Here is a 26,779-nt window from a genome sequence, read left to right as displayed (position 1 = left end):
GAGCCCATTTTAGTCTGAGCAGAGAAGTGTTTGTTTGATTATTTCTCCACCAACTTATGTGTTTTAGATGTGTTTGTCCACTTTTGATAAAACTGCACTTCGTACTTGTATCACCACAGTTTGAAAATGAGAAATATCTTTTTTGCTGTCAAGCAAAGCAATCCAAAAGCTAACATGAATATGTTTGTTAACTAAAAGTAGTTCTATTTAGCCTTAAAGCTTTTTAGCTTTGCTATCACATTCTGATTATCCTCAGTGTTAGGTTAAGAGATAAAACACAAGGATACAGTCACATTTTCTTGTTATTTTAAACCAGTGCTTCTTAACCTTGTTGGAGGTACCAAACCCCACCAGTTTCATATGCGCAGTCACTGAACCCCTCTTTAGTGAAAAATAAAATATGATGTTTTTCAAATTCAAGACATAGATATGTTTTTTACTGGTGCACAAAATGAGCCGTGCATGTCACGACGGAGGCTCTGCCGAACCCCTGAGATCGACTCACCGAACCCCTAGGGTTCGATCGAACCCAGGTTCAGAACCACTGTTTTAAACATTTGTTGATTAAGTATGTAAAGGCAGTGGAACTCTATGCTGCTAAAGTTCCTAATTTTAGTAATTTAAGGTTGATTTTGATGTGAAAAACCAATCTTTAATAATTCTTTTGATTAAACCCTTTGATAGTAGTATAGTAGCAAATAGGCTTGGACAGAAACTTCAAGTACTTCTCTAGGTGACTTTGGAGACGTTTGTTTTTCTTCTTCTTCAGGTCTTGGTTGAACAATGCTGTCATCACTCAATGCCTCAGGCAACATCAGACATCCCAGGCTGGTGCCCAGACCCCTAAAGCTTTCAACAGCTTCTTTTGACCAGAGTAGAAAGAAAAACAGATCAATCTTCCAAAAAGGTTTCTAACTCAAGAGCAAGTTCAGCCCCAGAGAACAGTCTTGATGTTTTCACTGCACTTAATTGAAAATGTCTACCTTTTAACTATAATTGGCCAGGCTTTTAGATCAACAAGAAACCAGAGATGACAACTTAATTGGGGTCATGAGATTACTTATCAAATTTCGGGTCAGACAGAGCAGTTTTGTCAGTGCCATAAGCCGTCCATTGTGTCGCTCCCAAACATTTCAACAGCCTCTCATAGCAAAGTGTAGAGGAAAATCAGCAAAGCAGATCCGGCCGTTCCACATAAATTTAAGCAATCATTAGTTACTATGTTGTTCTTTGATTCTACAAAACAATGCCATTTCCTCGATGTTTCACCACCTTCTTTTGTATTTCATTCAATTTTAAGTCAGAACGGGCCACAACGCCCAAATGTGGGTTTTTTTTAGGCAGTCACCATTTTGCAGAATACATGTTGGATAATTTTTTATGTTTTTATTTAAAAAGATTTTTAAAGAGCAGTAAAATCAGTTTATATCGATACTGGAGCTGCTTTCACCATATTTTCATGAGATAATAAGCAGTGTTTTTCTGTTTACTCAGCATGAATAGTCACGGCATGAAGTAATCTTTCCACCCAAATGGACCTCCTTCTATTGTGACGTCTTTACCCATGAAAGCACAATGAAACTTGGGAATGTGGGGAAGTTACAGGCAATGGTTTTACTGGAAGGATCGTGGTTGTTAGCAGGATGTATCTGGCAAGCAGAGCCTGAAATTAACTGCAACAGTGAAATGCTGGTAAATTGTGCCTGTGGTTTGTCAGGCAAACCTAGTGGTCTGTCTGGTCAGAAGTTACATAGTTTTTAACTAGATGATTCTATTATGCTGTAATTTTTAATCCGAATCAGCTTCACAGCTAGCATAAAGTTATTTTTCTGATTTCCTCTCATTCTGTAGAGATCGAGCAAATATGTCTTTCTCCAATGTTTCAAAGAGGAAGTAAAATCCTTCGCATTGTTCTGACTGAAGTGTAATCAAAAACACAATTTTTCAAAGCTTCTGCTTGGAAATCAACTATTTGATCCAAATGACAAAGTCTTGGCTCTTTTCGGCTTAGCAATGCTCCGATGCCTTCTTGAGATTAACCAGACTGTGAAGACTTGTGGAAAAAGTTTTGGTTTTAGCAGAAAAATATGCAACATCAGCACTCATAACATGGTTGAAGGGTTTCTCCACTATCTTCTTTACTACTTTAGTTTTTAAATTTTCATTTATTGACCATTACAAATGTCAGTATTGATATGGCAAATTGCTGGCAAATTGGCTGATCCTGGCAAATTGCTAGTATCGACCAATATTTCAGCCTTGCTGATGCGAGTCAGGCTTTACTAATGTTCATTCTTCTTGCTTTCCTCATTCCAAGGTCTAAAGTCTGGCAACTCATACTGAGCCCCTATCCTAATATATCAAGTCTTCTTTTGTGTACTTAAGGGTTACTTGACAATTCTATAGTTCATAGCAGGCAGAGAGAGATCACAGAACATTTTTTTAGGCTAGTCTTTCTCCTGGACCGTCATAGGGCATCAGAAGTACATGATGGATTGTTTAGTCACAACTAAGTGATAAGAATGGATGAAATAATAACAATAAATGGCTGCACTACATGGACCTCAGTTGTTTCATACAACCTTTTATTATCACTGAGAGCTTTCTCATCAGATCAGGTCAAACCTGATCAGACTGGAAGAACTTAGATCATATTTACATCAAAGCATCTCATAAAAGCATCCCATAATAAGAGCTGCATAGTCATATAGCAGCAAATTCTTTGTGATTTCATATGGCCGCTGCTCATCCCAAACTATCCTGACAGGTATTTTGGATTTTCAACATTTGTTACCAATTTGGATGTAGCGTCAGTACAAGGCAGAGGGGCTGAAACCAATTTGCTTTACTAACCTATATTTATATACATTTCATGGAGTAAACTGCTCCATGAAAGACTGGAGCAGTTTGAAGGGCACTCAGAGTTGTCATCCTCTGCCAAGGCTAATGCCATATCCTGTTAGTTTTAAACAAAGCAATCTGGATCCACACCAAAATTAAACAGTTTCTTCCTTTGCCCATGTTCCACATCTCGAACAAATCTCATGAATTATGGTTCATTAGTTTTTGCATAAGCTTGCTGACAAACAAAAGGCATTGAATACTTATTTTCACCTTCATTTTGCCACGCACTTGGAATATAGGGAGAAATACACCTGTGATTATTTATGGCAATGGCTGGCGGTGAAATCAAAACAAAGTTGACAACTTAATCTTCCAATATGTCAAACACTGACATTGCAAAGTCCCATTCCATGATGAATCGCAACATAAAGCCTGAAGTCTGAAATCCTGAAGATTTGTTTTTTTCAAGACTCTGTATGTGCAAATCACACAACATCGTCATGCTGTCAGTTAGTCTTGGATGAGGAAGTCACGTCCAGGTCAGATGTTAGGATCAAAGACCTTGTCAGAGGGCCAGCAAGCACTTGCGGATTTTTCTGGCTTTTAACAGCTATGTGCAACCTCCTCTGTTATAGAGTGACAGAGGAGGCCAGTTTCTAATTTTGGAAAGCTTTACACCCATGCAAAAGTACACACAGTTAGCACACACAGCTTTGCTGAACTAAGGCTCAGTTGTAACATTTGCTTTTGGATTAGGTTACATTAACAATAGCTCCATAAGTCAACTGGATTCATCTGGCAAGTCTAAGACTCTTTATTAGAGAGGTGAAATAGTTGTTTTAGGGACACAAACTTACATTTTGGGGATTTGATTTCCCTTTCAAGATAAAAATTCCCCATATGGTATGGAAAGCTAGTCATTATAAATGTTTTACCAAATATTCATTATAAGATTTAAGTTTATTTGAAAAAAGAATGTACGCTAACTTCATCTTATAAAATGGAAGGATTTACAGGTTTTCTCTGTAAAATTAAAACGTTTTGTTCTCCTTTTTTCCCCCTTTTTATCCTAAAACTGTCAAAGGGGTTAGGTGAGGATGTCATGGCTCTGATTTACATTAGTCTTTCCATCTGTTGCATTAGCATCCACTATATTCTGATAAAATCTGTCAGTTTTTTTCTTTTTCCTCTTCTTCTTTTTTTATTGAGAGCTTATTGAGATACCAAAGGTCTCAGTGGATTTTCATGGACACACTGACAATATGGAACATAAAATGTGTCCAAAGCTATAGCCTTGGCTGTAAAAACGGAGCCAATGTATCCATCTTGCTGAGGATCAGCTGAAGCAGACGCAGTACAGGCTCTCGGGTATTTCAGGAGCTTGACTGATTTAGTGTAGCCACTGGTTGCACCTGCACTGCTGGGAAGGTGGTTATGAGTTTATTTTTACACAAAATCCCAAATCTGTGTACTCTTACATACAGTATCAGAGGTGAAGAAGAGCAGGCACCTGGGAAATAAGGGGAACAAAACTGCAAGATTGAAGCCTTATTTCCACACCTTTTTCTCACATTTTATTCACTCTTTGTCTCATCCTGCCCTTTGCTTGATTTTTATTTTCAAACACAAGAAGATTGTCCTATCTTCTTCTCCGTCTTCTCACGGTCTCTTTTGCAGATCCATGTTAGATTTAGGGTAAATTATACCATCTGTCATTTCTAACCCTTGTTTGCAACAAACAAAATCTGTCTTCATACTGCATACAGTTCTCCTTAAAAAGACTCAGACACCCTTAACATTTAGGAGAAAAGTGGAGATACACTAAAATAACAAGCCAATGAGCTCGACCTGCTTTTGACCTGACAAATGATGCTAACAGCTGCTGAGTGTTCTCGGTTATTGTAAGACACTGGGGTCAAGGATTGGGGTCACTTCCTCCCCAGGATGAACCTGGACTGCATTTTGACCCAATTTAGCAACTGTTGGGATGCAAAACAGCTGCATGGTTGTTTAATCTGAAACCTTTTTTTTTTTGATCCACAGTGGATTTTTGGTGTGGTGCTTTCTACTGTAGACTTAAGAAGCGATCACTTAGCAACTGAGCAAAGAGGAAAGATCCACCTGAATAGCTCTGTCTGAGAGTTTGTTGCACACATTGAAACATTGGTTACAAAGTAGTGGAATAATTGCAAATCCTCACATCAAACACAATAACTTAGAAAACTTTGCAGATGTCTGAGGGAGAGCTGCAACAGAGCTGTGGAAGATCCAAGCTAAACTACTCACAGTAATGTGGAAATCAAAAGGGCTTCATGCAATAAATCAACTCTTGACCCAGAAGGGGACTCGTTGATGACGTCCTCCAGTTCATTTTAAATGTGTTTGCTGAGACCAGTCAGATTTCTTTACAACAAACTAGGAAAATCATTTCTGTGAGGACCTTGCTAAAGTGACCATATCTGTGCTGATAAACCACAATTCCCCTAACTGACTGTGGATTCACTTTGTGTCTGTTTACAGCTCTTTGGTAATGCAGAGAGAAGGCATATGGGAACTCAGAACCACTCAGAAGCTAGAGAGAGACACACTTGCATTCAGCCCTCCAAAAAGCAGTATGTTCAAATTGATTGAAAAGAAGTTGTGGGGTTCACAAAGGAGTAGGCAGGACCTAACCTAAAAACTAGTCTGCATTTTTGATACAGCCTTCAGATGACAGTAAATGGCTGCAATATATAAATGTGGGTCTGCAAAGCTCTGCGTATAACCTACGAGCTATCTGTGTTGTACCATGCTAGGACCTTGAATTCACAAATAAACACCCCGAGACCAAGGTTTGTGGGTTGCTCACATACCCTCTTTCACAGATGCCCATTCATTTAGACAGGTTATACTCTCCTGGCAGATGCTAAATTCAGCAGCACCCATGAACTCCAAAAATTATTTATTATTATTATCTATTTATTCTTTATGTCATGTGCAAAGCCTTTTGCATGACAAACACTGTCTTTTTTGCCCTTGTTTGTATGACAAACAGGAACCTCTTAAGGGTTCTACTGACTAAAACTGCAGCTCTGTAGGTCTGTGACTGGAGTGGAAATAACTGAATAAACACAAGGTCATCTGGGTCAGCTGGGATGGTCAAGAGTCTTTAAACTGTGACAGTCCACCGGCGCCGCTGGATACAGCCACACTTAAGTCAGTGAATGGACTCAACTGCAAGTGGATTGGCCGACGGCCCGTTCTTCAAACTGTAATCAACAACTCACGCTGCAGAGCTAAAGCAGATGGTATCGCTCAGACCTCCCCACCCACCCCGACACCCTCCCTCTGCAGGAACACTTTGGATAAGCTACATGAGTGTCCCCTGTGTGATGAATACAAACCTTAGCCTGCCTACAGAGCCTTGGCCTTCATCCCTGGAAAACAAGGAAAAGGCTTCTTAAGGGATTTCTTTATGGCTTGAGGAGCTGATATGGATGAAGATGAAAAGGTCACAGGGCTGTGTTCAGTTGCAGATGTTGATCCTTCTGAGTTTACAGTATGTCTTACTCGGTAATTCCATCGCAGTCGCTTAACCAGGAAGCATTTTTCCATTCCTTGTGTCCAATTCTTGCTTTTCTTTTCTGACAGGAGGTGAGACAAACCACAGCAATGGCAAAAGGCTGCAGGTGATTAAGTGGGAAAGAAGCCTTTTACCTTCTCTTTGGCTTCTTTGAACTGATGATCGATTGTCTCCATCTTATTCATTCTTATCACTGCCTGTCTTCTTTCGTATTTTTCTTTCTCCTGCTGTTGCTCCTTCATTCGCATTTCATTTGAGAAACAACTAATACATAATTCTCTCTGCTTTATTTATGGTGAAGTGATACTTCGCAAAGGTAATCCTTGCACCGAACAGTAGACAATCTGGGGGAAAGATGCCAAAAATTGACACTTTATTTTATTATTTTGACACGTTGGTCAGAGTGCACTTTCTACAGCTGGTTAAACACAGCTTGGGGTAAGCCGAAACAACATGCCATTTACACGGAGCCCCGTGACATCTGAACCCTGCAGACATCCGCTTTTAACATCACACTGTAGTTGCTAGTTGCTCTAATTAACTTAAAGCCGATGTAAGTCCATTCCTACCACATTTTTTCTTGAAGCAAAGACAGGACAAGACAAAAGTTAGATACTGAGTCAAGCTTTCTTTGATTGCGGTGTTGCTGTGTGCTGCATCAATTTTTAATGAAGTCTAAATGCCTTCATGTCATTCAGGTGGATATCAATGCCGTGTGTGGAAAAAGCCAGATGAGGTTCTGTTGTATTTGGTCCTCCTGTCTCACTCCCAATATTGTGATAGGTTTTTATTTCTCATAGAATTTATTTGCCACCATGTGTTATCAGCATAAAATATCATTCCACCTATTGAGGATTTTTAATGATTCCGAGATTTTTCTTAAATAAGCAACCTTAAAATTTGGCACGACTGCTTGTCGGGAACATTATCTCTCTCCTGGCTGTTTTTGGCATTTTCAGTCAGACAAATATGTAAAGAGAGGGTAATGAATTTGACTGTTGTGAACAGTACTTGAATATCACTCGCACAAAGGCTTTTTTGTTTTTTTACATTGACTAAGGAGTCATAATCTTTTCTCTAGGAAGTTAAATTTGAACTTTTCCTGTCTTTTAAAACAAAAATGTGCCTCTCAACACAGCATGTAACCCTGGCGTTTCACTAAAAACTGACCTGACCTCGGGGGCTTTAAGTGAAAAAGTGAGGGAAGAATTCATGAAATATTTCACTTTACAAAGCTGATACTGTTCTCTTGCCAATGCTGCCAAGTTGGTGCCCCATGTTGAGATTTAAGATAAAAAAAAACAAAAAACAACAACTCTGAAGCAGCAGGGAGGTGGCCGCAGTGTTTTTGCATGCATGTGTGTTACAGCTAGGACAGTGTGTACTTGGCACTGCTAACTTGACTGCACAACTATTTGTCTTTTGGCTCTCTTCAGCCCCGGATCTGCCAGCTTGTACAGACATGGAGAAAAAAGACCCTTATCAGTGACCCAGCTCCTGTCATGTCTTTTGACTTAAAAAGGGAACACTCCAGAGTCTTGAGTCACTGGTTCATACTCTGACCAAAACAGGTCCCGATCTGCAGGACACTCTCAATTCTTGTATTACAGAGCCAAATAGGTTTCTTAGCTTTCAACTCTAATGTTGGCAAATTTATCATTTTCATAGAAAAACAAGGTTTTTGAAGTCTAACATCTCGTGAATCGTGACCTTGTAAGCACATTCTGCTTTAACCTTCATGACCCCCCCCCTCCGAGATGCTTTACCCTGTTTTCATTAAGAAAGCACTGCATGCTCCTCTTCCACAGTCTTGTTTAGTCACACTTAGACCTTTTAACCTTTTGTAAAATATGCAGCAGTGTTTCCACTAAACTCCACTTAAGCATCGGCCAGTCTGCAGCACAGCTTCTTCTGGACGGATGTTGACGTGATTTTTAATTATTGCCTCCTTTTGGGGAGACTAAAGGGCAAAAAATTTGCACTTTAGCTTCCGTAATGCATCCTAACAGTCAGCTATTTGTGTGCTTTGTGAATATTTAATGGATCTGGTGGTTACTTTGTAATGTGCATAACCCATTTGACTCAAGTCCACATCCTCTGCAGTTTTATGCTAATGCAAACAGTGTACAAACTGAGCAATTTACGGGTGGCGCGTTGATCAAAGAGATGATCAAAAAACCTAAGTCAGTGCATGTTTAACAGCTTTCCGCTGTATACATTAACATATATTAAGTGGGCCATAGTCCACAAAGACCACCGGCTGAGGAGAAGCTGGTCTGCCTCATTGCCCTGCTCCCCGAGATGAATTTTGGATGAAACACAAGAATGCGCTCCGCTCACTCCTCAGCGCCTTGAACGCCGACTCCAGACCTCACTTTACCAAACAGACATAAGGCTCCTGTTGTGTCCATGTGCAAAGTGTGGGCTTTTTAAAAAAAACTTGTTAAAACAAGATTTCAGTCTGGTAATGCATTCACTTTTGCAGCTTATTTTCTCATTTTAAACTCTGTGTAAAACTGAGGTGAGGTCCACAAACTGGACACTTTTCACCTGCACAGACAATTGTCTTTATAAAGCTTTCAGACAAGCAGAAAAGCATCATGGTGTGTAGTCTCTGTAATAACAAATCACAGCTTGGTGGTTTTATTACTGCAGATGGCATCAACGGGGTTCAGAGAGAATGTGTTGCCTAATTTTGCTGCGGTAGGTACAGCGAGTCATTTCTTGGATTGCAAATTTTTGTTCACGGGGAACAAAAACAACATTTTTCAAACAAAACTGCAACACTTTTCAGTTCATTTCAGGACTGCATTATACTAACTGTGGCTAGATAAACGTGTTAAAAAGAGTTGTCAGTTTTGCAATTGTTTGCTGTAGATTTTCAGATGAAGCTACCCCTGCACTCAACAACAGTCATCATCACTGAAGAAACAAAACTGGTTCTAAAACACAGTGTTTCCAGTCTGTATTACTGTATGTGACAAAATCCACTTATCATTAGCTCTCCATGCAGCCTATTTCCCCCTGGCATTATTCTATTATTTTTGACTACTGTAGAATTTCCTTGAAAACATTCCTGGTTTGGGGTTCATTGTCCTCTGCCGAATGAAATAATTGCACTTTCTTTTATTTATCCTTTAATGGCACAGCGTTGTGTTTGAATTTACTCGAAGGCCGGGGCCTTTCTGTGTGGTGTTTGTTTCCTCCCCATGTTTGCGTGGGTTCTGGCTTCCTCCCACAGTCCAAAAACATTCATGTTATGTTAATTAGCAATTCTAAATCAGTCAAAGGTGTGAATTTGAATTGTTATCTGTCCTCTGTGTTAGTCCCTCAATAGACTGACGACCTGTCCAGGGAGTATCTCTTGCCCTACGACAGCTGGTATAGGCTCCAGCCAACCATGATCCTGAATTGGATAAGCAGAAAAAAAACAGAAGGATGGATTTTCCTTTATCACTCATGGGAACTAGCAGCTTATGCCTGCATACCGAGACCGTTCAGACTGCACCAAAGTACCAGTGATGGCCGAAGCTCTGAGCAAGACTTATCTGAGGATGTGGGCAGAGGTTTTGTTTTAGATGCCAAGCCAAGAAGATAATGGGTCATGGAAAACTGATTTGTTATGAAATTCTGCACACAATATTTGGATGTGATTACTGGTAACAATAAATTTGTGTAGGCAGGTCATTTTGTTTCTTCTCCAGCTGGATTACTGAAGTTTATTTCCTGCGCAGCTGCAACATGAATACTTTGTGCATGTAATCAGCCACTGATAGGGAATTGCAGCTCGTTTACTCAATATCAGGCAACGCGTGTTGCATCCTGTTTCCTCTGTTATTTCAAAAGTTTCCAAAAATCTGAACAGGAAATTGCCTAATAATTTTTTTGCTGTCCGATTCTCTCACTTGTCTGGTGGAGGCTGGCTCTACTGTACAGTCCTGTATGTTAATAAAAGTGATCAAATGGAGTCTTAATAAGGGAAGCAACGGTGTAAAGGTTTTTTTCATATATAATTAAAATACCAGTAGATACGCACATGGCTCTTTTCCATGAGCGTGGATGCCACGATTTATTCAGATTCCTGTAAACCATCTGGTTCGTCTTACAAGCTGCTGAAATTTAAATGGCTGTAAAAGCTGTTTCCATTTTATAGGATAATCAGCTGTGCTGTTGATGTCCTTTTTTCAGGGGCTATTAGAGCATGAACTCATTGTTGGCTTTATTGCGGAAAATATCTTGCCACTTTGAGGACAGCTGGAGCCAACTGCTTGTCATCATAACTTGGAAAAAAGTCAAAACATTAAACATTACACATTTTCAATAGTTTATGCTGTGTGATTTCGTCTTTTGCAAAGGTTGGTAACTTTTGCAAAAGTCTCTTTAGATGAAGAAAACTCCCTGGTCATCCTGACATTTTGGGGGGCTGGGAACAAGCTCCTTTCATGCCTCTGCTGTACATTAAAGCTGTAAGAGGTAAATCCCCCCCTTCGGAAACCGCGTTTGGCTGTGATGTCTGTTTGCCTTTCTGAATATATGAAGGACTCTATTGTAACTGTGCTCCCTCATGGTTTATCTAGGGGGAATTTACAGTACTCTGTTGCAATCCTGACTTTAAACCTACAGTAATGTACAGAAGGAAAACGGGATTACAGAACACTGAATCTGAAACACATTTCTTCGTTTTAGTGCATCAAACAAGATTCGGTTTGACTCTACAATAGACAGAAACCAAGCCTATATCTTTGTGGCTAAATAGCATTTGAAAGACTTTTCCCCAATATTTGGGTGAATCCAGACTTTAAACAGTAGGAGACATTTTCCCATACAAATCATAATCTTCACAGTATTGTCTCCATGTGTGGCTTGTGGTTCGGTTGCTGCAGCGAGGTGCTTGCAACACCGTGTAATCCGTTTCCCCTCTGGGATCAATAAATAAAGATGCATTATCGACCACAAGCTGTCTGTTTCGGATAAACCTCGTCTGAAATGCCGCACTGAATTGAACAAATCTGGTAGCTTGCTGACTTTGAGGCATTCTTTGTGCATTAGTCTGTTCCTGTGCACACAGGCCTCCTTTTTTCTGAGCATCGCATTCCTAACATACAGGAGAGCCACACATGCAGGTGCTACTTCATTCCTGAGACATACGAACCTCACATTTCTCCTTGAACACGACAGCCACATGTCCACGACACGCTTATCACTTTCTGCCTCATTCTTTGGAGTTATGTGTCTCATAAACCCACAAGAACATGAGCGTGTCATTCAAGGGATTTGAGGGAGAATGTGGAGGTCACAAAGTTTTTAAAAATAAATAATTCGAGCATGACAATTAGATTTGGTGGAATGAACAACAGGATGTGCCCTTTTTCGAGGATTACAAACATAAATGTTACAAGAAGCAAAGTGCAATGTCTAAAATCAAGAGAGACACGCTTCCACACACATGCAGGCTTATTCTCTGTGTCAGATGTTGATAAAGAGAGAAGTGTCTTTATTTCCAACACCACCCTAAACAAGATCTATTGACTCATTTCTGCTGCGTTTTTCTTAATAGTGACACTGACCTGGTCTCACACCTGGCAGTGCTGTGTAGTCTCAGAGATTTTGTATTTCTCACAGCATGGCTGACATAATTTAAAAGTTGTGATACTTTTGAATGAAAGGATGTGAGATGTGACTTTTTTTTATCTAGCAAGACAGAGAGGGAAATCATGACTTAAAAGGTGGCCAAACCACACTTTATATTTGTGACAATGAGCGATGGATTAGCAATCAACCACCTCCCCAGTGAGCTCCTCCTCCCTCTGACAAGCTCCAGCTGTCTGTCTGGTGATAGTACTCCTTGTTGTGCTAGCAGCAGCATCAGTGAACTCAGTGTCATGGTAACAGATCTGCACTTTTTTCAGTCTTTGGTTCGAGTTGCTCTTCAGCTACAGTAGGATTGGATAGCCAGAGAAAAACAAAGACCAGCTGACAGCTGACATCTAGGTTTTATCAAGGACCGCCACAACATCCCGAACAGCCTGCTTGTAGGGAAACACAAGACGGGAAGAACCAGAGCTAACTGGCTCTCATCAACATCTCATCGTTTCAAAATGAGATTGTAGGAAACTGATCGAGTTGTCTGAAACTAAATATAAATCCACTGCATGTGGGTGGTCTTCATTATATCTAGGAGGCCCAACCACTTGTAGTGTGGAAAAATAATGGAAATTCATGTTTATCTGGGAATTTTTTATACCCCTTTTCCAAATCAAACAATTTTTAAGTAACTGTCACAGTCCATAAAAAAGAAAGAGAGAATGTTTCTCTAGGGCCTGAATTTGATCCTTATATGTGACACTTTTTCAAAATGTTTTTTTAAATCTGAAAATCAGAATTCATTTGACTTTTATGTCACTCGCTTAACCGAACAGCCTTGCCAGGAGACTTATGTAGACAGATGTAGTTAAGTGCTCCTTCACATCCTTAAATTTTGGATGAAATCAGTTTCAGCAAAGCCAATCAGATCATGATCCAAAACCTCCTGGCTTCTCCCTCTGCATCCACACATACACCCATCCAGAAGAAGCAGCCATTGCTCCATAAAAAAAGCCTTCATTAAAGGGTTGTCTTTCTCTATCCTCGTCCTCTCTGCCATGGCTTCTGCTGCACATCAACTGGAAACCTTCAGTGGCCAGTGTGTTTATGTCTGTAGAACAGCATAAAGCAGGAGAAGTTGTCTTGTTGCTCATGTTGGTCAGTTCAGGACTGTGACTGGTTAACACAGGAATCTGACAATGACCACAATTCAACGTGAGCAGCAAAATCTGATCTGAGCATTAAATCAAACCCAAGCACTAAAGCTGGAAATATGACAAACAAACTTTTACAACAATTACCAGTCATGCATATCTGCAGTTGATTTCATATCTTTTGAATTAGCCGTCATTCATTTTAATATTTTTTTTGGCTCTAGATCTTTTGTTGCCTGGTGACAAAATTGTTAGCAGCTGTCTTCCTTTCATTTAGAGGAAAATCAGATATGTAATGTTTAAAACTCTGCTGGCGAGAGAGGACTCTCGCTGGGATTGTATGAGTGCGACTCATTAAAGCTAAAAGGTGTGTGGAAAAGCGAAGGGTTAAAATGATTTCAAGGCGAGCTCGAGTCAGGGAGAGATGAGTGTTCTGTGAGATGTGGTGTGACTCCAAGCCACAGAGAAGTTGCTGTGTAACAGCAACGCCTTTCATCTCTAAGTGGTTGCATAAGGTTTGAGTATTTGTCATGGGATCATTGTGCTGAGAGAAGATTTTGTGCACATATATAATATGTGTCTGATCTGGTGAGGTTCCTGTCATAGTATGTGAAAAGATTTGAGTGGTTTGATTAGATTCTAAAGTCCTGGATCAGATGTGACAGCTCATTTCAAACTGTCGCAGACTAACTGACAGCTGAGTAACTTTGACTGGCATCATTCAGACTGTATCCATCATCACCAAATTTTTGTGACTCCTAAGAAAATAAAAAGATCCATTTCAAGGTGCATCCACCCACCAGACATACAATGTATTTTGTCAGTGTGAGAGTGTTCCAGTGTTTGCTGTTATTTGTCTAGCTTTGGGTGATGGAAGTGCCCTGACCCCGTTATATTAAAGAAGAGGTGTGAAAGTAGGCTTTAAGTGAATTTTTACATAATTATGCGAGTCTGTGTGTAAATGTGTGATTTATTAAACAGATGGCATTAGTTTAAGAAAAAAAGAAGCACAAAGCATTACTTGGAGTGTTTCATTAACTTTTGCAGAGATCTGTGCTTTAATTTCATCGGTTTTTATTCAGATGGACTCCTATTTGCATATTTTGATTTCCATCCATCCATCAGTCCATTTTCTTCCGCTTATCCAGTTCAGGGTCACAGGGGATAGAGAGGGCTGGAGTCTATCCTAGCTGCCGCAGGGTGACAGGCGGGGCTCATCGTGGACAGGTCACCTGCTTGTCACATGGCTAAGACAGAGAGACAGACAATCATTCACTCACCCACACTATGGCAAATTCATAATCACCAATTAACCTAACACCATGCATATCATTGGACTGTGGGGGGAAGCCGGAGCAGCCGAACAAACCAATACAGACACAAGGAGAAGATGCAGACTCCACACAGAAAGGCGAGATGGTGGATTTGACCCAAGGAATTTCTTGCTGTGAGGCAACGGTGCTAACCACGGCGCCGCCATGCTGCCCCCATATTAAAATATCAAAATCTCCATGACATGACATGGATATTTTGATTCAAGCAGCAAATTCACTTAGGAGAAAAGACTATATTATTGTACTGTGTGCTTTCCTGATCGTATAAAATAAACTGCCACTAATAAATAGTTTTATCTTTGAAATACAGATTATACATTTGGTATGAAAACCAGCTATGGCCCCCTAACCATATTTCATCCTCTAATCTCGTACACACCAAAAACAATCACTGCGGACATGGACACGCTACCCACATGTGCACTCAAGTGATTTAGTAAAGCATTGCTCTATTTTGGGTCCAGTATGGCGAGGGCTTTTCTCTAATAAGAAGACTAGTTGCACAGATACATGTACGGTTGCCTTTATTTTCATTTTCAGCCTGTGGAATTTGTTACTCTCTTACTGATTATTATGAGTCCTGTGTCTTAAAACACAATTATGAGGAAGAAGTCACATGTCTTGTTATTTTTTGGTCTTTTTTTATTTCTTTTGCCACAGACATATTGCCACAATCATGCAATGCAACTAGCAACAGTAGTCCTCCACCTGCTCTGGAGATCTGCTGCAAGCATGCACCAACCAAAGCCTGTAGCAAGTGGAGCATATGTCTAATAGTTAGTCTAATAGATGGTGAAGTTGGAGTCACCCATGGACGAGTAGCTGGTTATTGATTTGTTACTTGTAAGTCAAGTTATAAGTTATGAAAGGATGGATGCAATCCCTTTTTTTCCCCCTTTCCAAACACACCACAAGGACATGTGCTGATTATCCCAGCTCCCATCCCAGATACAGTGGGTTCATTTATGCCTGCTCCACTGGTGGCATCACTGTTATGCACCAAAGCTCTGCACCATGAATACCAGCACTGCACACAGAACCTCCACATCAGCACTGGTGTAGGAGAAGAAGCCAAAATCCAGAACAAAGAAATCAGAATTCTTCAGTTTTTCCATGAAACTATTGAAACATTTCCCTGAGTATAATCTGTGTCAGGTTGATATATCATTGAAATGGCAGAAAAATCTGACACAATCATACAGCTGCCTTGCAAGTATGGCTTGCGCCAGCGATGTGACATTGTTATCCAGGCCATAATTTTATGGGAAATGCCAACATTTCTCATGAGTTTGAAGTCACTCTTAAAGACACTTTCTTCTATTCAGAGGCAGACTCATTCTCTGTCTTGCAGAGATAGCAGTGTTTGGATAGAGCGTTGCTCATTTGGACAGAAAGCAGACATGCAAACACAAGCTTCTCTGTAAACACACAGAAAAGACACACACACACACACACACACACACACACACACACACACACACACACACACACACACACACACACACGTTTGATTACACATTCATTTCCTTGTGAAAGAACACTTTACTTTTACAATACATGGCTACATTGGAGAGTTGTAATTCACACTGTTCCTCAGCCTCGCTTCCTCCACTTGATACAGTGATTTCTTTAGTATTGAAGCCTTTCCCATTCCTTCTGCCTTCTGCAGCTGCCGTTAGTCGAGCCATCTGTAGACGATTTTCAGTGTAATGAATTTTCTTCATATAGAAGAAAAGCATTTGCTTGTTGGTGGCATCCATCCATCTGTTCATCTGGATTCAAACCCAAGAACTTCTTATTGTGAGGCAATGGTGCTAAACACCACACCACTGTGCTGCCTCCTTACAATAACATGAAATCCTGAACTGGAAATATAATATAAAGTCTGTAACTTTATTTACATTTAAACCCAGTTGTTTAGAAGCACTGTGAGCAAACAGTATCTTGTGAAATTAATAACATTTGCTTTGCTTTTCATTTTCTTCCTAATTCCCTCCCTTTTTCTTAAGAAAAGGGAGTTCACCTGACTAAACCCAGTACTATTCCTCAGTGACTCAGTCATGTGGCACCACTGTAGTTCATTTATACACCTTGAAGTTATTACTGTGAATGCTAGCTAGCTGGAGGACTCGTACTGTATCTCCTGAGCCTTCCTCTGCTCTCATTCTCGTGCCCTGTTCCAGTACAGATGGTGCTCAGACTGAGCCAAAGCAGATTAGTCTGAGAAGAGTCACACCCTGACCAGAATTAGTCACAAGGTTCTCGCAGCTGACATCTTTTTTTGCTCTGGGATGTTTTAAATTTTCACTGCTCTACTTTCCTTATTCACAGATATGAATATTCCTTTGACGCGATCAGCTGCCGGCTTACAAATGTGGCACTGGGATCATGCATGACCCAGTACAATCACAGGGTCCTGCTGCATCATGAGAACTAGAGCTAACACAGCGAGTGTAGTCACATTTCCATGGTGATCGGTCCAGCTGTCTGACCTAGTGGAGGAACATCTGCAGTGAAGTCACTCTCGGGCAAAAGACGCAGCGAGTGACAGGCAGCTCTGTGGGAATTTTGGCAGAAGTTCTTTGGCGAAGTTTAACCACTGACAACCGAGAGAAGATATAGAGCAATGTTCACGTCTGGAGATGAAGCAGCCAACAATCCAGTCACTAATTTTCTGATTCCAAGGATCTTTTTGGAATAAGAAATTGGTCAAAGAATACTTGGAAAATATTTCTCAGTGCTTGTTTAAGCTTTCTTGAATTAAAATGTATCACCTTAATAATTACAGCTTCCCGAGTTAAAGTCCTCTTAACACGCTGTACACGCTGACATCGTTTAGTGAGTTGGGATGCACTTCTTGTACGTCGCTTGCACTTCCAAACAATCTTACATTACAATGCAATCAGATTACTTAGATGCCTTTTGGCTTTGCTGGTGTAGGAATCTAGTAATGATAAAACATCATGGACTGTATATGAAAGATGGACATGGGGTGATATTTTGTTAGTCTTCTGGTTGCCTAATGACAACTCCAGTGTACAATAATGACAAAGCAGGTTACATTTTAGGGCATGGCTTGGGATTTACGTGTCACTATTGTATGAGAAATCGGCTAAGTTTTCCAATCTTCGACTCACACAAAGTCAAGAAAATCTGAAATGGCATATTTTGACTTTGTGTGAAGATAAAGATCTTTGAGGAAATGGTGGAAAAAAGAGGAGACCAACTTTTGTATCCCATTTCAGTAAAAGTAACTCTAACCTGGTAGTGAAATTACAGAGCTTGGCTGCAGTGGGCATTACACAGGAGAGTGGTGTGGGTTCCTCTTCGCTGTTATTTTTTAATTGCCACAGTCTGTAGCAGTTTCAATCCAATTAATGAAGGAGGGGGAAGAAGTGTGCCTGGCCTCCAGCAGGGAGATTTACTGGCCACACACGGGCACGCACACATCATGCTTGTGGAAGACTTGATGCTTGCACTCGCTGTCTCGGCCTCTCTTTCTCTTTCCCCCCTCTTTTGTCTTTGCCGCTCCTCTGCACACAGACGTACACACGCCACACGGTACGTCTAATTTACAGGAGCTGCCACTGCACAGCATGTGTGTATTAGTTTTGCTTAATGCCTTCCAGATGCCCAAGCTCTATATCTCGTTGCCCATACGTACTGAAAGAACAGACGATTGTTCCTAGGGTCTTCCTACTAAAGAGAACCAGGTGTGGGGGAGACGGCCTGCACATTTGTGACAAAGGGAGAGCGTTGTGAGCGTTTGCTAAATAGGTTTTCATGTTATTCGGTGGGGAGGGGGGTTAGTCACCACACACATTGTGGCAGAGTCCTGCATGCATGAATACTGTGCAGCTATGATAATGATGGTTAGGATGGAAGCTCCTTCTCAAACTTTATCGGTTATGTCTGACAAACTCCAAAATGTTTCAAGACAAACGTTAGACGGCTTGAAACAGACGACTTTTCTGTACATCAATTATCATTTTTATACATTTATCTTTTCAGTGGTCTCGGCAGCCGAAAGATGACACTTGATGAGTGTAGCACACCTACACTCTCTGTCCACAGCTGTGGAATGCTTGGATTTCTAGAGCAACATTTCTCTCTGACCCCAGTGGATTAACCCACTAGGGGGCCCAGAAGTAAATATGAGCTGTAGACTGCCACTAGTCTCCTGCCCTCTATGGACTGTGTACTCAATCACCTTCAAGCACCCATCAAAACACAAAGCACACCAAATAACACATGGCAGCTTGATTATTTTGTCAAGGACTAGGTGCCAGAAGCTGGAGTGTCTCATCTCTTATTATTTCCAGTGATGTTTGTGAGTGTTTTTGATCAGCGTTTGCATACAAATGTTTAGAGAATGAATTTCAGTGTTGCGAGCTTTTGTGTGTGTTTGTATATAAACACAGTTATTTGCTCACAGATCTCTCTTACCTATATATGAAGTAATTAGACGCAGGTAGTGTTTCCGTGTTTGTCCTGGACTGAATTTCCTGACATCAGTTTGTGTTAATTCTTGTTTTGTTTTGGGGTTGTTGTTTTTTTGGATGAGTATTATATTTTTTCCCTCCTCTAACAAGATTCTTCCTCCTTTCTGCTCGTCTATTGCAGACCGCGGTCCTCGAGGAGCTTTGGACCTGACAGAGTTAATTGGCATTCCCCTCCCTCCCTCCGTCTCCTTCGTCACAGGCTTCGAGGGTTACCCCGCTTACAGCTTCGGCCCGGAGGCCAACGTGGGGCGGCTTACAAAGTCATTCATCCCCGATCCGTTCTATCACGACTTTGCCATCACAGTCACAGCCAAACCGACCACCCGGCAAGGCGGCGTGCTGTTCGCCATCACCGATGCATATCAGAAAGTGAGGACACTGTTCACCACGTCTCTTCTTTGTTTTTTGCTCCCTTCCAGGAAAATATTAAAGCTTTTCTACATGTTTTATGTTCTTCAGATTGTACAATTAGGTGTGGCTTTGTCTGAAGTGGAGGATGGCTCCCAGAGAGTCGTACTGTACTACACCGACGCAGAAACAAGAGGCCGCACCCAGGAAGCTGCTTCATTCAAAATGGGTGACCTGACAGGAAGATGGGCGAGGTTTACACTCACTGTGCAGGGTTCAGAGGTGATTAAAGATCCATCCATCCATCCATTCGCTTCCGCTTATCCTTTTCAGGGTCGCGGGGGGTGCTGGAGCCCATCCCAGCTGTCATAGGGCGAGAGGCGGGGTACACCCTGGATAGGTCGCCAGTCTGTCACAGGGCCAACACACAGGGACAGACAACCATTCACACTCACATTCATTCACACCTAGTGACAATTTGGATTATCCAATCAACCTATCCCCACAAGCTGCATGTCTTTGGACGGTGGGAGATTAAAGATGTTATGCTAATTATCTCTTGGTGTACTCTATGCTATGTTAAAGTGAGATTTGGCAACTTGATTTGTAACATAACCTCGCCTTGCTTTCTTTGTGGACAAGCTATTTGAAACTGAGCTGTGTGACTGCTGTGCATCTGCGCTTCATTGCACTTTGTGGATAAATCCAATTCCTTTCTGCACATAGACACTATATATAAGGTAGATATACCTTCAAGGTCTGAGTCACAAGCATCTTAAACCTGCATTATTTCTTATGGCCAGCAGGGGGTGACTCATGTTTCTAAAACAAAGTCTGAGATATAAAAGTTTATGGAAAAATGATCAATCAGCATCTTTATCTGTGACCTCAGGAAACACTTTCCAGAGTTTGTGGTCTCAATCTATAGTTTAAAGTCCTGTTTTGCGTGTGATGCTCTTTTTGTAAATTATAGTCTGCATTAGAGTCAAAAGAATGGATAAAGCGTGATATTCTTTAGGTCAGCCTACCTTGTGATTGGCAAGTTGCTACTGTATTGTCATATGTGGTTTTAAAACACCAACATGGCAACAGGCTGCTAAATAGTTTTCTCGTTTTCGGACCTTACATGTGAGTATTATGTTACAAAATTCAGACATACACTTACTGTGTGCCTAAATGCAAGGAATAAAGATGTTTGCACAGATCATCTGTTCCATACAATTACATTTTCCCTTTTTTTCTTATGGTTTTAAAGCTCAAGCATGTGCACTTGTCCCAACACGTAGGTGCGCCTCTACATGGACTGTGAGGAATACCACCGGGTTGCCTTCATCAGGAGTGCTCAGCCTCTGACCTTCGAGTCCAGCTCAGGGATCTTTGTAGGGAACGCCGGGGGTACGGGCCTGCAGAGGTTTGTGGTAAGTGTCGATGTGTGCGTGTTTGTGTCCCTTCTAGCCACGTGAGCGCTTCGGTACTTCCTACACTGTCTTTTGTCAGCTCTGTACAACAGCTGCATTTCTGCTGTGCTTATTCCTCATCCCAAGCGTCAGTGGGTTTGGATCAATGACTTTGAAATGAATATTGAATCCACGGCTAGTTGCAGAAACAAATGTGGTGTTTGGACAGTTGCCGACTTTACATCTGAGACATGAACACAATAGTCTTCGTTGGCAGCTTTACGACTGCCACGGGAGGCGAGGAATGAATGACCAAGTGTACTCATGAGCACTTCTTTGTCCTATGAGAGCTCCTAAATGACAGGCTGCTTACTTACATATGTGCACCAGGGCTAGTAGTCTCATTTTTGAATGATTTAAACTGAGTGCACCTGTGATTACGGCTGCCAATTCTTTCCCTATAAAGATGAGAAATCAAACAATAGTAAATATTAAAGGGTGGAGGCTAAAATCCCTCACGATAGTTAAAAATATCCCTCTGCATTTATAGCAAGTACGTGTTATCGAGAAGTGCTGAGAAATCAAATCCATGTGCAACGCTGGCCTGTGCAAGCAGTGCTCTATAAAAGAAAATAAACCAGTAAAAGCTTCAGCACTTTCGTCCCCATTATCTATGATTTGTTGTTTTGTAATTCGGCTTTGTTCATCACATTGCGACTGCAGATATGATGAAGAAAATAGCTTTTTTTTGCATATCTATGGGGGAAATAGTTTGTATTAGTGTGGGTCAGAAAATATCTGTTATGTCATCAAGATATCTATCTAAAACATCTTCAGTGAACTGTCAGAATATTACATTTTAATAAGAAGAGACCTAAGTTCATTTTAGAAAACATGCCAACAGTACTTTTCCCGAATAAATCAACCCACGACCGGTGGCTGAACTAGAAAAGCACACGACCTGTGACTTTAAAAACAAAATATAGTCCTCTTCTTTGCCACTTTTTAACCTTTTGTTCTCGTGAATTCTTTTTTTATCCAAGTTCATGAGACGAACAGACTACAAGATGTTCCATTTCCACAACAGTGGAAAGAAATCCTTATCACAAAGCAGCTTTTGGGTTTTTGTTTTTTTGGGGGGGGCTCTCTGTCATTAAGATTTTATTTGTGAAACGTGAGGAGAGTTTCAAAGAAATATAATGAGCCGGGGAGGCAGAGTGTGTTTATTCAGGAATTTTTTTGGTCTCTGAGGGGAGTTCATTTCACCGCTGAAACAATCTGTTAGGTTTCTCCTACCTATTGTGGTTTAAAACCAACGCTGACGTACGTACGTAGATCACCAGGAGCTACAGTTTCATTGTAGATGTAAAGCAACCTCGCTCTAGCATCATTTCAAATCTTGTATATCTTGGTCTGTGTTTAATTTATGAATAATGATTTCCAGTAACCCTTTCAGGCTGTCTAAAGTACATAAAGTGATGTATTTAATAGAGGAGGACTTATATTGGTGTTATAGGGCAATACGGGATTATAGACCATTAGAAATGTGAGGTTTCTTTCCCCTGCAATTCAATTTCAGTTTCATTTTAATTGAGACTAAATTACTGCTGTTTTATCCCATGAGTCATAGCTGCTGGCATCCTGCCAAAGCCTTGTGGAAACAAAATATTTTTTGTAATATCCTGACTAAAAATGCCAGTGTAGCTGCATTACAACAACTTTTAGAAAGAGCAAAAAGTTCCTCTGCTTTCAGTGTTTCTTGTGCCACAATTCCATTGTACGTACAATTTCTATTCTATTCTGTTCTATTATTTTACCCAACTTAAGGCCACATACTGTACATCTACACTGTTTAATATCAGCCTACTGGTTGCTAGCAAATTATAGTTACCCACATTTGAAGCTATTTCACTTTGTGATGTAGGACCATGATTAAAATATCGACAAAAGTCTTTCACGTTGGTCATTTTTCATCTGGGACAGCCTCGAATCACACGCTTACCTAAAGCTGAACTAGGATAAACAATGTAGTTTAACATCATTGTGACAAGTAGTAATGGCTGTATTCGAGGTTTCATGGAAGTGGAGAATTTGTTTTAAACATTTGCTCTCTGATTGGACTGTTGGATTGTTTGGGGAAGATGCGAGTAACTTTGCAACAATCAAAAAATGGCAAATTCACTGTAGCAGCTGCTTCTTAGGCTAAAACTCAATCGATTACAAAACACAGAAGTCTGAAATTAAGGCTTCTTTTAACCTTGAATATAATGCACAAACAACGCACAAATTTGCCCACCGTGCGATCAATCTTATCTTATCTTATCAGGATACTAAGGCTAAGACCTGCTAGCCAATCAGAACTTTGGCTAGCTACAAACTTTGTTGTTACCGTCATTGTTAGAGCCCTGCTTGATGAACAGTCTGTGCCATGTGGGTTTTTGTTGTTGATATTTCTCAACTCTTTATTGCTGACTGTACAGCTCTCTGCAGGTACTCAGGCAATCTGTCTAAAAGCGCCTGATGTCAGATAGGGGCAGTATTGGAAATACAGAATGTGGTGCAACCATCTGTGAACTACTCTTGCTTTTGTTGTTGTGGTTCAATTAGCCAGCTGTGGATTGAAGTTGTAACGTCCAAAAAAAAGCTTAATTAACAGTGTTAAAAAGATGAAAAGTTTTTATTACAGCCACTGTCCATACTTTTCTTTTTTTCTGTTGTTGAGGTTTTTTCACTCTTTTCCTGTGTCAGGTGAACTTTCCTAACACTGCATTGCCTGTCTGGCCTCAACCAATCGGCATTAAATGAACGCAAAGCGTCATCCATGTCGAGCACTGTGCAGTTGGGATTTTGGTGCAATGCACAGGAGCATGTTTGTGGTGGTTAAAACCCCTCTACATAGCCTCTCCATAAGCAAATACCTCAGCAAACGTACACGACTGCTGTAGCATAAATTAAGCATGAATAAATTAAGCCCTATGTAGCGTGTATAAAGCTGGATGATATCACCACTTGGGGCTCAGAGTTGTTCTTTCTCTTGCCAATAAACTCTTTCACTCCTTTCTTGGCTCTCTCCGTGCATCCTCTCCTCCCTCTTTCCTCATCTCTCAGAAAAAGAGGAGCAGAAGTAACTGTCTGTTTCCAGCTGTTCAACTTTCAAACTGATCCTCCTCCAAAACGATGCAGCAGCAGCTCTTTGCAGCACTGCACTACTCCACAGCGTTACATGAACACACAAAAACAAATAAATATCTTCGTCCTTGCTGAACCAGTTACTCATATGTTAAACTGGCTTCACTGAACCACAGGCCATGTAGGGCGCAACATAAAATGTGTGTTGGCCTTTAACACAGTAGTGCAAAGTGACCTTTTGGATGTCTTCTCACATGCTTTGGCCTGTGGCAGCCATAGTGTCCAGGGACTGCCAGTAACTGCAGGCACACAACAGTTTCTCATCTCTGGCATCTGAAAAGTCCAGTGTCTGTCTGTGAGCAATAACCAGACTTCAAAATATATATAAACAGCCCCGATGGCGCATGTCATGCAGCATGCGTGGCTATATAAACTAGAAGCTGATATGTTGCAAAATACTTCAGCTACTGTGAAGTTTTGAAGATACATCAGTAACAGTTTAACAAAAGAAGTCAAACAGACAATGTTTGCACTTTCTCATAGATGAGGAAGCATTAAGTGCAATGCCAACAGCTGCATGAAGTTATTTATCTCCATAGCAACTGATCAGACTTTTTCCACTGTGATTCACTCACAGATGCACTTCTATATTAAATTACAGTCAATAGACAGGGTATATTTATTTCTATTCACTTATAATTAAATATAAGAAGTCATCTTGTGATAAAGCGTAATAACAAAACGTTCAAACAAAAAAAAGCAGAAATACAGGTTTTAATGTTTGTATAACTAAGCAGCCAAGTGCACAACCACACTCCTGTTTATACAAACTTTTGTTGAAATCATCTGACTTTTGTGAATTTACTGTAGAAACCAGTTGAAGCTTGGCCTCCTTTCCATCGGTCATTTTCAATGCACCCGACCTCATTTACTAACATCTTCAGCTCACTTTTAGACTGATTTTGTTTACATTTTTAAGAAATGAAGTTGCTAGTACTGCTTTGTTTTGCAGTGTACCATTAGCGATACTGATAGCTCTCGTGTGTGAAGGCTCTCTGGTGTGTTTTCTTGAATTTGTGCCAGGAATGATGTTTATTTACTGTTGTCTGTTTTGTTTCAAGGGTGACTTATGACAGAAATTTAACACTAGCTGACTATAAAGGTTTGAGCAGCACACGTTTATCCCAGACCTACAAATGTTCAGATGAGTCTGAGGTGACACCTGTGATGCTTAGTTGCTAGACCTGGATTAAAAGGAATGAAAAGCTAGGGTAATTAGACAATATATTAAGCAGACAGTATAAATGGTGCAGCTTTGCAGCATTTTTGGTTGGTTGGTTGGATGGTTGGATGGTTGGTTGGCTGGCCAGTTGGTTGATTTGTTGGTGCCCTGGTACTTAGGTTGGATTTTTCACTGGTTCATTTGTTTGTTTGTGGGTTTGTTGGTTGGTAGGTAAAGCTTGTTTTTTACACCATAATTATATGCTCTGCTACAAACAACTAACTGGTGCTCACCTGTTCGATGTGCTGTGTGTTCAGTTGTCGCTGCTACAGACAGCAAACAAAGACAACAAATTCTCCAACTGCTTTCCTGTGTTTAAATTCACGTAATCAAAAAAAGGTTTTTACAAACTAACCGACTAAATCATTCATCCATGTGGCTGTGGCTTTAATGTAGGGGCAAATCCACATGTTATAGTCGTTTAAAGGAGGCGGAAAAGGTTGCGTGGCACATTCTTTGTTTGTTTCAGATGTGTTGTTTACTGCACCAAGCAGATGTCTCTGATTTGGTTCACTATCCCCAGCTCCAATCCACCCTTCCTTCTCCTTCCTCTCTGCTTCTCCCTATATCGCTATTTCTCACTCCTTTGCCGCCATTAAATTTCATAGGCTGTCCTTCATTCCATTAAAAACAGCTGTTTGTCATCTGGCCTGATCCCAGTATCAACAAACTTGGCTGAAATTGCCTTTAGCAAGTATTTACAGATGCAATAAGAAGACAGGACCACTGACTCTGATTTAAATGACCTTTTGTTATACTATGAGTGCACTGGTCCTTGACCGAGAACTAAATAAACCCACCTTTAACCACCTTTGATATGCTCCTTACATTGGTAGATAATGGCTTAGGATATTTGGCTTACTGTGTGATAACTTGTCAGAATTATGACATGTTTATCATCGGCTGCAATCACTGAACATGTGTGCGCCTTTATATTGTTCTCTAATTTCTGTTCATTCTAAAACTGCATTCCTTCCTTTATGAGTATTTACAAGTATTTACAGCAGACCTCACAAATGACACAATCTGAATAAAGCGTAATTTATCATCGTTTCCTAACAGCAGAAGAAAGCATGACACGTATCCTTCCCATGATAAAACAAAGACCGTTTGAGTTTCTGCCAGCATAAAACAACTATATGTGCTGACAGCTCTACAGTCCAGCGAGGGGCTTGGAGGGCATAAACATGTCACAATTACCTCCAAGGTTCTGCAAGGATGCCTTGCTGTCAGAGCGCCCCTTTACAAAATAAGAAACCAGGTGCAGCTATCTCTGTGTAAGTGTAAAACCACCCATTAAATAGTCATAACCTGCATTTTAAAATGATATAAAATGACAAAATTGGTCACCAAAAATTTCTTTCTAACCAAATTTAGTTCGGATTGGGAATGGGACCCTTCTCTAGAGGTTACCTTTCAGAGTCATCCCACATATTGGCTCAAGGTTACTGACAAGTATGGACTGTATACAAGAGACTTACCAAAATTCAATATTCATGAACTTCCAAAAAGAAACAGCCTTTTTTTTAGAATGAAAGGTTTAAATGTGCTGCATTATTTCACAACCTTCCAGTTTCCCTCTGTCGGCCTCCAGAGTATCCTGGGACACCATCCAAGACTGTGGATGAGCTCACATACAGCAAA

The 26,779-nt window shown here is 40.6% G+C and overlaps 1 protein-coding gene across 4 annotated transcripts in view; it reads left to right on the top strand.

Moving 5' to 3' along the window:
• The window catches only part of LOC120741187 (collagen alpha-1(XVIII) chain-like), a 128,735-nt gene that overhangs the window by 79,987 nt on the left and 21,969 nt on the right, over nt 1–26,779 (top strand). For all 4 annotated transcript variants that reach the window (XM_040043916.1, XM_040043915.1, XM_040043913.1 and 1 more), the window contains exons 3-5: nt 19,101–19,348; nt 19,439–19,609; nt 20,614–20,745. In XM_040043916.1, the coding sequence (XP_039899850.1) occupies nt 19,101–19,348; nt 19,439–19,609; nt 20,614–20,745 (551 nt within the window). The remainder of the gene's footprint in view (nt 1–19,100; nt 19,349–19,438; nt 19,610–20,613; nt 20,746–26,779) is intronic.

Source organism: Simochromis diagramma, unplaced genomic scaffold (assembly GCF_900408965.1).
Source record: "Simochromis diagramma unplaced genomic scaffold, fSimDia1.1 OVJJ01000602.1, whole genome shotgun sequence".
Classification (NCBI taxonomy): Eukaryota; Metazoa; Chordata; class Actinopteri; order Cichliformes; family Cichlidae; genus Simochromis; species Simochromis diagramma.
The sequence above is the reverse complement of the archived record's forward strand: the minus strand, read 5'-3'. Positions and strand labels throughout refer to the sequence as shown.